At 36.1% G+C, this 13,791-nt stretch overlaps 1 protein-coding gene across 1 annotated transcript in view; it reads left to right on the forward strand.

Moving 5' to 3' along the window:
- The window catches only part of LOC107712577 (dual specificity protein phosphatase CDC14A), a 22,926-nt gene that overhangs the window by 4,082 nt on the left and 5,053 nt on the right, over positions 1-13,791 (forward strand). Inside the window, exons 10-12 of the mRNA XM_016517890.1 lie at positions 1,830-1,968; positions 2,969-3,137; positions 5,165-5,268. Of these exons, the coding sequence (XP_016373376.1) occupies positions 1,830-1,968; positions 2,969-3,137; positions 5,165-5,268 (412 nt within the window). The remainder of the gene's footprint in view (positions 1-1,829; positions 1,969-2,968; positions 3,138-5,164; positions 5,269-13,791) is intronic.

The raw sequence follows: 13,791 nt of genomic DNA on the forward strand, positions 1-13,791 counted from the left end.
ATCTGAAAGTTGAATAAATAAGCTTTCCATTGATGTATGGTTTGTTAGGATCGGACAATATTTGGCTGAGATACAACTATTTGAAAATCTGGAATCTGAGGGTGCAAAAAAATCGAAATATTGAGAAAATCATCTTTAAAGTTGTTCAAATGAAGTTCTTAGCAATGCATATTACTAATCAAAAATTAAGTTTTGATATATTTACGGTAGGAAATTTACAAAATATCTTCATGGAACATGATCTTTACTTAATAGCCTAATGATTTTTGGCATAAAAGAAAAATTGATCATTTTGACCCATACAATGTATTTTTGGCTATTGCTACAAATATACCTAAGCTACTTATGACTGCTTTTGTGCTCCAGGGTCACATTTATTCATTTAGCATACACATTTATCCAGAAGGGACTTGATGAATACAACAAGCGATTCATCTACATGTGTTGTAATCCGCATTTTATTGTACATGTGAACACCAATTATTCACAAATTTATGCACATCCCAATAAGATACCCGTATATTTAAACCAGGGCTGTCAAGCAATTTACATTTAAATTCTAATTAATTACATGATTAAGCTTTAAATTAAACACACATCAATTTTGGCTAAGAAATTACCCCCAAAAGATCATTTAAACTCATTGTTGTGTTGAATGAGAAAAGCATTCAACAGACATTACAAAAGCGTCAGAAAGAAATATTTTGATTCTACATTGCATAAATAATATTAAATGGATTTTAACTATGAGTACTGAAATATGAAATCAATATTTTAAAAAAGGAAAAGCGTTGAATAATTCATTCAACTGATTTGTTCAAACAGCTGATTCATTCAGAAATGAAGCAAGTGACTCTATGAATGAGTCACTGAATCATTGACTCACATGATTCAGTAACAAATCACCGCTGTGTGTTGATTGATTAGAGACGCTCAACAGTTCTGCTGTTGCTTTGATTGGAACCATTTTAGTTTGCAAAATTACGCAAAAATGGACAAGGTTGACTATTGTCTAAAATTTAACTTGTTTATTGAACTGCTGTATAAAATCAATATCTCAGTTGCATTCATGCAGATATTGAGGAAAAACAGCACTCTTGCTGGTGTGATATTGCTAAACTATATCATATGATATAAATATCAGAGGCTAATTTATCTTTCGCGCTCATATCTTGAATTTTAGGCTTATATAACTGCATTCTAATCACGCAATCAGTCGTTCTGCATCATCAGAAACTGCATCAGTGTAAGATGACAGACAGGTCTTGATGGGGCGCTGCGTTAAATGCGTTAATTATTACAACACGTTAAATTGACATCCCTACTTTAAAGCCATTCTGCATAAATCCCCTTATAATTGTTGCATTAATTTTATTGCCTGATTCAGCAAATCCACCTCAGTTCATCAGTGGATATGGTTGAGGTTCAGTTTTCCAGTGTCATGAAGTAGAGATGCTAACAGGCTAAACTATTATGATATAAATATCAGAGGCTAATTTATCTTTCGCGCTCATATCTTGAATTTTAGGCTTATATAACTGCATTCTAATCACGCAATCAGTCGTTCTGCATCGTCAGAAACTGCATCAGTGTAAGATGACAGACAGGTCTTGATGGGGCGCTGCGTTAAATGCGTTAATTATTACAACACGTTAAATTGACATCCCTACTTTAAAGCCATTCTGCATAAATCCCCTTATAATTGTTGCATTAATTTTATTGCCTGATTCAGCAAATCCACCTCAGTTCATCAGTGGATATGGTTGAGGTTCAGTTTTCCAGTGTCATGAAGTAGAGATGCTAACAGGCCAAACCACCGTGTGTTTCAGCCGGTCTGGGCCGAACCGGGACACTGATTGGCTGTTATATGATGAAACACTTCAGACTGACTGCAGCTGAAGCCATCGCATGGATCAGGATCTGCAGACCCGGTTCAATCATCGGACCTCAGCAGAACTTCATCGATGAGTGAGTCTTCCACACGCACTTTGATTCAAAGCAATGTATCTGTGTGCCAATCTGCGTTAGGGATGGGCGATATGGGCTTAAAAATATATCACGATGATTCCTGGTATTTATTGCGATAACTATATCAATGATGATAATTCAGGGAATCCTGTTTTTTTAGAGAAGAGTATTATCTTTCCTATTTTTACCCAAAATAGTGTTGTGAGCATTACTGAGTACACACACGTAATGTAATGACTGTTTAATTCATACTGGAAGCCGGAGGGCGCTCTTGCGCAGAAACTCCACACATGCATCGCAGAAGTAATAGCACTGACGCTCCAGGAAATCCCTAATATGGACAAAGGTATCAGTTATCGCTGAATAAAACGCACAATGGAGATAGAGAAATTTTAACTGATGAAACATGAAGACAATAAACATACGATTGCACAAAATATATGGTTTATCTGTGTTCTTCAAGCAATCTTGGGTATTTTTTTATAAGGAAAGTATATTTATATAGCCTTTATCACTGTATATAATACTATAATTCTGTAATATATAACCACGTCTGGTCACAAAAAGAAGTTAATTCAAACACTCGACTATGTTAAGTTAATTTGGAGAAAAAGCATGTCAATAAATGATATCTTTGCTGGACAACAGGTTTGTAAACTGGCTCATACACATGCAAAACTGTATTGCACACATGCTACTGTACTACATTTATTCAGACCGATTTTTTGTGCACTGTACAGTCCTGACCAAACCAGTTCCCGATCGTAAAAGGAGCTCAAGCTCCTCATTTAGCGATAAACTCCTCCTCAATTTCACGTCCGCCTTCCGCGATGTCGCACACAGAAATATGTCAACAACTAGACTTCATCGTTATTATCACAGGAAGACGAATTCTTATCGCGGTATATCGCAAATAAGATATCGCCCATCCATAATCTGCATGGGATTTTCTGATTTTTAGAAGCCCTAATACTAATTAATACATGCCTTAATGTAACAGAAAGCAGGCGAGTCTGTGGGCAGAAGGTGATTTGTACCGGCAAAAAATAAATGAGCAGGAAAACGGCTCGAGTAAAACGGCAGTGGCTGGAATCCTGTCTGGAGTGGAAGATATTTCCATTAATGGTACAAACAAGAACATCTCACAGAGGAAAACGGCCTCTGAAATGGTGAGTAAATCTATTTATTCTGGCACATCCCAGTTTAGGTGTCTGTTTTGCCTAACAGCATAATGTTTAGTGCACTTTGCTGAATTAGATGGCCAAGAACTGCCCACTTAGATGCAAAACAGATGTTTTTGTTTTTACGATTGTTAACCAGGTTGTGTTTTTTGGATAGTTGAATAGACGGTTCAATATATGTATAGTTGCATAGATAGTTGGTTGTTTGGTTAGTTAGCTACATAGATGGATAAATAGATGAGTGGTTGTCAGGGTGTTGCTCTGCAGTTGCTAGAGTGTTCTCATTGGTTTCTAGGTTGCTATGCAGTTGCTAGGGTGTTCTGGGGGGTTGCTAGCTGATTGAAAAATGATGCAGTATTTCAGGACATGCAGCAAACGGTGTAACGCAGGCATTATCAAAGTTCAGTCCTTCAATCCGCCGGTCTAATTTTCCAGCTAATTGCTCTTGAGCAGTGGCTTCATATGGCTCTTAAATTGTTCAAGGCCACAAATTCCTGTGAAATGGCTGAATTAATTGAGGTGATGGCGAGTGAATTACTCCCAGCTGTGGAGCTGATGCCGTTTGTTTTTGGTGGGCTGAAGGGTCAAAGACGAGAGACGCTCAGTCTGAGAGACTGTTTGAATAAGAGGCAGGAGCTATACGATACCCCAGACCCCCGTACAGCTCTCTCTCTCTCTCTCTTGCTCTCGTATGCAACAGTAGAACTGTGTCAACTACATTTATACTGTAGTATTAGGGTTGGGTGATATAGGCATAAAAATATGATATTTCTGGTATTTAGTGTGATAATGATATCAATAACGATAATTCGGGGAATCCTGTTTCTTTAGAGATAAGTATTGTCTTTCTTATTTTTACCCAAAATTGGGTGTTGTGAGCATTACTGAGTACACACACGTAATGTAATGACTGTTTAATTCATACTGGAAGCCGGAGGGCGCTCTTGCGCAGAAACTCCACACATGCATCGCAGAAGTAATAGCACTGACGCTCCAGGAAATCCCTAATATGGACAAAGGTATCAGTTATCGCTGAATAAAACGCACAATGGAGATAGAGAAATTTTAACTGATGAAACATGAAGACAATAAACATACGATTGCACAAAATATATGGTTTATCTGTGTTCTTCAAGCAATCTTGGGTATTTTTTTATAAGGAAAGTATATTTATATAGCCTTTATCACTGTATATAATACTATAATTCTGTAATATATAACCACGTCTGGTCACAAAAAGAAGTTAATTCAAACACTCGACTATGTTAAGTTAATTTGGAGAAAAAGCATGTCAATAAATGATATCTTTGCTGGACAACAGGTTTGTAAACTGGCTCATACACATGCAAAACTGTATTGCACACATGCTACTGTACTACATTTATTCAGACCGATTTTTTGTGCACTGTACAGTCCTGACCAAACCAGTTCCCGATCGTAAAAGGAGCTCAAGCTCCTCATTTAGCGATAAACTCCTCCTCAATTTCACGTCCGCCTTCCGCGATGTCGCACACAGAAATATGTCAACAACTAGACTTCATCGTTATTATCACAGGAAGACGAATTCTTATCGCGGTATATCGCAAATAAGATATCGCCCATCCATAATCTGCATGGGATTTTCTGATTTTTAGAAGCCCTAATACTAATTAATACATGCCTTAATGTAACAGAAAGCAGGCGAGTCTGTGGGCAGAAGGTGATTTGTACCGGCAAAAAATAAATGAGCAGGAAAACGGCTCGAGTAAAACGGCAGTGGCTGGAATCCTGTCTGGAGTGGAAGATATTTCCATTAATGGTACAAACAAGAACATCTCACAGAGGAAAACGGCCTCTGAAATGGTGAGTAAATCTATTTATTCTGGCACATCCCAGTTTAGGTGTCTGTTTTGCCTAACAGCATAATGTTTAGTGCACTTTGCTGAATTAGATGGCCAAGAACTGCCCACTTAGATGCAAAACAGATGTTTTTGTTTTTACGATTGTTAACCAGGTTGTGTTTTTTCATTGGTTAGCACACTGAGGAAGAGGAAGAGGAGTGCGGAGGACTCACACAAGGCGACAAACTAAGAGCTCTGAAGAGTAAGAGGCAGTCCAGAGCATCCACGGGTTCAATATCGTAAGTTTTTCTCCGTTACGTCACTCTTCTGTCCATCCTTATACATGTAGCCATCGAGGCTTGACGGTACAAGTCCACTAGTGTGGAAGAAATCTGCTCCTGACCCTTAATTACAGTCTGTGATGATTTCAATACACAGTTAATAAAGTCATGTTTTTATCATGATTTCAGAATTATATTTATTTTTGCAATGATTTCAGAAAAATGCTTACTAGCCTTTATTTCACATTCCCAAGCTTAAATGTGACCCTGGACCACAAAACCAGTCATAAGGGTCAATTTTTCGAAATTGAGATTTATACATCATCTGAAAGCTGAATGAATAAGCTTTCCATTGGTGTATGGTTTGTTAGGATCGGACAATATTTGAAAATCTGGAATCTGAGGGTGCAAAAAAATCTAAATATTGAGAAAATCATCTTTAAAGTTGTTCAAATGAAGTTCTTAGCAATGCATATTACTAATCAAAAATTAAGTTTTGATATATTTACGGTAGGACATTTACTAAATATCTTCATGGAACATGATCTTTACTTAATATCCTAATGATTTTTGGCATAAAAGAAATCAATAATTTTGACCCATACAATGTACTGTTGGCTATTGCTACAAATATACCCCAGCGACTTAAGACTGCTTTTGTGCTCCAGGGTCACAAATAGTAATTTATTAGACTTTTGTGATCTTTGGTTTTTGCAAACTGCGTTCGAAATCTGAATTCAAGATGATGTAGCAAATTAACCCAATTTTAAGCCTGACATATGAAAAAAATTTTTGAATGGAACAGTTTATTGAACCTTTGAAAAAATCTGAAAATATAGTCTGAAATAGTGAGAACATGGAGGAAAAAACAGCTCAGTTTTATTCAGACTCAAACGGAGCAAAAATATGAATTTGCTGCAGATGCTGATATTTTTATGATGAAATTCTGATGCTTGTAATGTAAATCAAAGATATCTTTATAACAGTACAGCAGATACTTACATAAAATGATACATATATCAGTCATCACTCTATATCTCCAATAATATGTCTCAGTAAGATGAGATTGAAATGATCCAAACATATAATGCAGTGATTGAGAGCTGAAGAAATAAAGGCTCCTCAGAAGATGTGAGATGTTCTGGAGGCTTGTGAAGATCATTCCTCCGCTGAGGAACAGTGTAAGTAAAGCTCCTGGAAACAAACGCTCCTCAAAAGATCCTGAGGATCAGATTTGAGACTCTAAAACATGATTGATGGAGAATCAAGTAAAGCTGAGCTGCTTCAGTCCAGTAAGTGTTCATCTGGAGATATTACTGCAGTTATTCTGACGTAAAAAAAAATAAAAAGCTGAAGCTGGACGTTTGTACAATTACACTGAAAGAGTCTAAACTATCAATCAGACGACAGAAGTATGGATTAGATTGTGTGCAACAGCAAAGTTTCGATCATGTTGATCATTTAGAGGCTCATTTAGTAGCTTTATAGGGTTAAGAACTAAATCCGCCAGCACTTAAAATAAACATTACAATCTTACAACATTACAACAGTCTGCACACCAGTGGACGTGTACCGTATGGAGAGAGTAGCACGTTAGACACTCATCCAGTCGGATCTCATGCATATGTAGTGGTTTTCTCGTGATGATGGATGTTTAAGTGTGTGCATGATATGTTAGACTAACTGCATGAGTTAAAAACATCAGTCTTCCTGTTAATGATTGTGCCGACGAGACGAGAGACTCCAAAAGCCTTTTATCACACGGCAGGCGAATGGTAGTAAAGTGCTGCAGTTTGCTGGGCTCGCTGTGGCCCAGCTGTTGTGTGCCGTTGAAATGGTAGCAGAATGACGGGGCGTGAGAGAGACACCCGTCAGGTAAGTCCTGTGACGCCATCATGTGCGAATATGCGGCTGCTGCAGGGCTTCATTTCATCTTGTGCCTTTTGTTTTCATCATTTAGACTCATTCTGCTTCCCCAGCGGGGGTTTTTTTTCAAAGCCAAGACTCTTTTTGGAAAGTGCGTAGATTCAAACTCACCTTTCAGTGACAACTCACTTTTTTGAGATCAAAATAGGTCACCTGTGAGATTTGCTTGGATTCAATGAGAAAGTGTTTTTATTGGGGGGGGGTCTTACAAGGGTAACTAAAGAACTGGGGCCGGTTGCATAAACTATTTAGACCAGTCTTAAAAAGTTAGTCATCTAATTTTTTTTTTTTCTTCTAGACTGGTCATAACTTTTTTTTAATTCAGTTATGAAAAGGTAGATTGGTCTTATATATGTATTGGAAAAGTAAGACTGATTTTCTCTTGGTTAAACTAGTTCTTAAGACACAAGGTGCATCCCAAATCGCGTACTTATGCACTATTCTGTAACGTTTTGTAGTATAAATAGTGTGAGTAGTGCGTTCACACTAAAAAATTCCAAAAAGAAAAAGTGCACTTAAATCACCGAAAAAATGAAGTGTGGAATTTTGGACACTTCATGCACTCAATTGTCACAGTTTTAAAGGGATAGTTCACCCAAAAATGGAAATGTGATGTTTATCTGCTTACCCCCAGGGCATCCAAGATGTAGGTGACTTTGTTTCTTCAGTAGAACACAAACGGAGATTTTTAACTCAAACCGTTGCAGTCTGTCAGTCATATAATGGAAGTGGATGGAAATCACGACATTTTCATTTTTGGGTGAACTATCCCTTTAATTACGTACCAAAGTGGGAGGGGCTATCAGACTCCGATTATGAATGACAAAATAACCTTATATAATTCATACTATACATGGATGAGTGCATAGTGTATAGTGCGTCATTTGGGACGCAGCTACAGTCTTAACATGGTGGCTAAGTTTATGCAACTGGCCCCTGGTTGTTTCAATAAGTTTTGTATAGTATTTTCTTTACTCTTTACTTTAAAAAGGATGTCTAAAAAGGGTAATATTTGATGTATTTGAGGTCTGAGATGCGGTAACGGTGAAGAGAGAGAGAGAGGGCAAACATTTTGCATTTTAGGTCAGCGTTGCCGTCTAATCAAGCCAATATTGTCTTATAGCCTGCATAGCACTTCATCTTTTATAACATGGGATTTTGACCAAATATATTCAATCTTGATTTTAGTAAAAGATGTTAAACGTTGTGCGGGGTTTTTGTGAAAAATTACAGTTTTGGACATATAAGGTAATAAAAAATATTTTTAAAAATACCTTAAAGTAACAACAAATGAGCATATAAAGCAAATATCTTTAAAAGAAATTCTGTGTGGGGCATGCGCCCAATCTGCGCAATGTTCTCACCTTTTTTCCTCCTTACCTGTTTGCATCTCTGAAAGTGTGTTTATGGGGTCACGATAAAAGTCTCACCATAACTGTGTTTTTTAAGTCAGATGCATGTAGAAATCTACCTTCACATATCGTTTTCAGACCTTTTTGTCTAACAACAAACATGCATGATGTCAAAGTAGATGTTCTAACGAAGCATTTCATAAAGTCTTTGCTTTGCACGATGTTGTTGGATGGTGTTTGTGCTTGATTTGTCATGCATGAAGTGTATTAACTGCTTTGTGTTGTTGTAACACACTGTGGTCATTTTGCTTTGGTCGTCTTTTTCATTTGCACTGCAGACTGGATCTGATCTCAGACGGCGAATAGAGATTCAATTTACAATTGGAAACCGTTTCTATCTAGTAGGCTTAAGCTTTGTAATATTAAAGTGCCTATAAAGAGCATTTACTCCCTATTTTGCACTATTGCAGCACAGAGTCATGATCAAAAACCTGAAAAAGGTCCTTAAACCCTTATGATGCATTCAAATCAGATTTGACCTGAAAAAAATTATTTAAAAAAAAAATGCAGATGCTTTGCAGATACTTTAAGACCTTCAAAATACACATTTATTTTTTTCAGATTTTTACAATTATTTTGTATGAGATATAACCTTTTAAAATAAAAAGTTACACATTTCATGTTCAGGTCATTTTGATGTATGTAGGTGTCAAAAATAGTTTATTTAAAATTATTTATGATGTTATATTAGTGTCAAAAAATATTTGTAAAATATATTTAGCCTTTACCTCATATCTCCAACACTTTTGGGACTGAATTTTGTTGATAAACATGAATATATACCTCTATTGACGAACCATAGGATTGCAGCATGAAAAACTGTTCAATTTTTTTCTTCATCTGGAAGTGAAAGTTTATGTGAGTAAAATTAATTTATTTTGTTTGAAAACAAAGTTTGAGTAATATTTGTCGTTTTGATATTTTGTTAGAAATAAATGTTTCAAAAATTTCGACTGTTTTTGAGCAATTTTAAATTTAAATGAGTTTAAAATTAGTTTTAAATTTAAAAGATTGAAGTAAATTCCATTCTTTGCAATGGGGTTAATACTGGTAATTCTCAGATTATATGTTCTTATACATTTCATACAATGATATATTTACATTTAAATTTCTCATCAATACTGAAAAGAGAAATATATATGCAGTAATAACATGACCACATTCACTGCATTAATGAAAAATTGCTGAACAAATACAATGTGACCTAAAATTGACATGTCAATTTTTTGAAATTGAGATTAATACATCATCTGAAAGCTGATAAATTAGCTTTCCATTGATGTATGGTTTGTTAGGATAGGATAATATTTGAAAATCTGGAATCTGAGGGTGCAAAAAAATCTAAATATTGAGAAAATCATCTTTAGTCAATTTTTTGAAATTGAGATTAATACATCATCGGAAAGCTGATAAATTAGCTTTCCATTGGTGTATGGTTTGTTAGGATCGGACAATATTTGAAAATCTGGAATCTGAGGGTGCAAAAAAATCTAAATATTGAGAAAATCATCTTTAAAGTTGTCCAAATGAAGTTCTTAGCAATGCATATTACTAATCAAAAATTAAGTTTTGATATATTTACGGTAGGACATTTACAAAATATCTTCATGGAACATGATCTTTACTTAATATCCTAATGATTTTTGGCAAAAAGAGAAATCGATAATTTTGACCCATACAATGTATTGTTGGCTATTGCTACAAATATACCCCAGCGACTTAAGACTGCTTTTGTGCCACATATGGTTTTAGTTGGGAAAATATCAATTAACGATTCTTTGAAATGCGAAACCGTACACAGATTTTGAATGCATTATGAGGGTTAAATCGCATCTTGATTCCTGCTGTAATCTCAGTGTGAACAGGCAGAAGTGGCGTGAATGCGGATTTGCACGCGCTTCAGATCCATCCGGTGTGTGGTGGGAAAAGACGAGTCTCCTGTCTTCCTCCTTAGTTGTTTTTGTTCTGAATTTCGCCCCTGTGTCTAGACGGCCGCTAGCCATGCTGCTCTCTGCACTCTGTAGCGTTGTCTTCTGCTGGATGTTGTTTGGCTTCCCTTCCATCCATTACTGTATAGACGGGGTGGGATTGTAAATGCTTTCTCTTAGCCCGTCTCTGGACTGGAACGCTGTAAGTGTCTCCGGATCATCCTTTACAAATATCACAGGCTTCCTGACAACCGTCAATCTGAGATCGTTTGATTTGTTTATGACCATTTCGGTTTGATTTCAGGAAAGATAGGCTCCATTTACAGCATGATGTTGATTACCACAAAAAATAATTGACCCTTAGTTTTCACAATTCCAATTAAAAAAACTTGAAATAGAAGTAAATGTGGCCTTGCACTTTAAGGATTTAAAAGCAGAAATGTCAAGCTCCTGTTTTTATTAAAGCTCTTGAATAATTCTTCAGTTTAATGTATCTGCAGATAGGGTTGCAAAAAGGTGGAAAATTGCCAGTAAATTTCTGAAACATTCCAGAAATTTTGGAAACTTTCCAGGATTTTTTTTGGGGAATATTCCAGGGATTTTTGGAAAGATTCCGGAAATTTACCGGACATTCTTTGCAACCCTATATACAGATGAACTAGTTGGATATTAGCAAATTAATAGCTGTTTTTCAGGTAATCTTACATGCATCATGCAGAATCTACCAGCTGCATTTTATATTATAGTTTTTGTTCATTTTGCTGTTTGTTGCGAGATCCAGTGAGAAGCGTTTGAATTCGCCGCAAAATGAATAAAGGTTGCTGTGAGATTTAGCATTCAAATTCTGCACAGAAGTCTCTGTTATAAACAGATCAGACAGCACTGACGCAGAAAACCAGAATCAGTAACGCTAACTGTAATAATGGTGATGTGGCAGAAATACTCCAATGTTATTACATTATTCATTTCAGGGTTTGTGCAGCCTTTTGAGAGAGAAATTCAAGCAATTTTCAATGACTTACAAGCATTTCACACAACTGTTTCCAGCACTTTAAAGCTCCTAAATGATCCAATTTGAATGTTATTTTCAATGGGATGACCAAACTATACTGTGGTGAACAAACACTTGTGTAAAATAAAAAAATACATCAAATCACCATTATAACCTGTAGATAGCAGCAGAGGAGCACTTTTTGGCTCATTAGTCATTCATTTAAACTTTTTCCTTTATATTTTGAAATTATAAAATCACTATTATAAAATATCAAATCATCAAGAAATCAGATTTTCTCTCTTTTTTTTGTGTATGAAGTAAAAAAACGTCACAGAGTGCTTTGAAAAACAAACTTTTCTTCAATTTGCGACTAAATCACACATAATCACTGAAGTTGTTGGTCAGTTTCATATAAGAATAATGGTACATTTAATAAGAGTACAATATATATATTTTCTAAATGGTGTAAAAATATATTGTTCATTGTTAGTTTAATGCATTAATGTTAACAAATGAGACCTTATTGTGTTACCAAATATTTGCATAAAATGAATGAATATAAATTTATATAACGAGGTTAATGAGTGAGTCCCGCTTTAGTCTGTTAACATGTATAATGTTTGTGTTGTGGCTTTTTACATTTTGTCTTAAAGTAATTAGTGTTTGAGGCAATTATTTCTTGTGGTAATGAACATTATGACTCGCATGCTGCTGTTAATAGATCTTAATGTGTATTAAACCCAGAATATCCTTTAACTTTACAGGAGGAGTGTTACTGTGCTCCTTTGAGATCAGATTCATTTGTGAAACACTTCTAGGGATGTTCATTATAACCGGTTAACCGTTAACCGACCGTAAGAATTTTTGACCGATTAATGGGACTTTAACTGTGTGCGCATGCGGCGCCGGCGCAATCACTTGAATGTTTTCCTTCTAACAGTGGAAGCAACTACTCCTTTTAGTCCTAAAGATAATTGGAATTGTAAAAGGTTTGCTTTTATTTGTGTACGTTCACAATAAAAACAAATCTTTGTGCTTTTGTAAAATAAAATAGCCTAAAGAAAAATTGGATCCCGCTTTCTGCCGTCTTGGTTTCCTTTCGCGCAGCACAAAAATGAACCGAAACTCTGCATACTACTTGTTGAACAATTTTTCTTTCATTTTCTTAATTTATTATTTCAGTAAAAATATATTTCTCGTATAGGCCTATTTATTATTATATTAATATATTTTTATATTATTAGGAAAAATAACCGAAATGAACATCCCTAAACACTTCAGTTTGGAGTTTTTGTAGCTTGATTTGTCAGTCTTTGCTGTCTCTCGGTGCATTAACTGCATTTTGCTCAAGCACTTGTGAATATGTAATATGTATGTCATGCATTGATAATTGTATTTTGCTCTCCTTATCTGTCCTTACTTTATAACACTGCACACAATCCAATCATTAATTCAGATAAACGACAAGCCAAAACGAATTCATTTAGGCTAAAACGAAACTGAAACCAACGTTGGGTCTCTCATTCGACACAAAATCAAATGTTTCAGTATTCGCGATGTATTTGAATGCCAAATTATTTTTTATTATGTACTCTCGTTCCAATATTCACGTAAAACAAAATGTTTTTCGTAACGGTGATAACGCTTAACGGCACAGATTTTACTACATATTTAAACTGAGCAGTGTGTTTTTCCCCATATGTTTGACTGACTGTATTTTATTATGATAATGAACAGGCTGCATTGTCAACGTAGCAAAGCTTAAAGGTCCCCTGAAGTGCCTGAGTGCGTTATTCTATGTGGTGACGTAATTTCAACTGAAACAGGAAGACAGGGCGGGGCATATCGAGCAGCCCCGCCCCCTTTTTAAATTAGTCAATAGCGTTTTGTTTATATTTGCACGGGTCAGAGCCGTTGAGCTCGGTAAAGCCGCATTTGACAGCCACAGTCTAATAGATTACCCCCTAGATTCAATATGAAACTCATCAAATAGTGATCATAATCATGCTGAGGCTGTGTAGTTTTAAAAGTGTTTAATATATGCAGACTCGCGCATATGATCCGCTCCGAGCGATCGCGTCTCTGGACCGGAGCCAAAGTCCGGATCAGACTGTGCGTGCTGCCGCGGTTCGCGTGAAACAACGTGAAACCAGACCTCATTTGCACCAATCGAAAGCATATTTACACTATCTGAATCGTTCCCTAGCGCCTACATTGTACACTATGTGCCACTCACCGTACAGGAAATACTACACTGTGAACAAGTGACCGATCTCAGCCG

The sequence above is a fragment of the Sinocyclocheilus rhinocerous genome, unplaced genomic scaffold (assembly GCF_001515625.1).
Source record: "Sinocyclocheilus rhinocerous isolate Xijiao unplaced genomic scaffold, SAMN03320098_v1.1 scaffold493, whole genome shotgun sequence".
NCBI lineage: Eukaryota > Metazoa > Chordata > Actinopteri > Cypriniformes > Cyprinidae > Sinocyclocheilus > Sinocyclocheilus rhinocerous.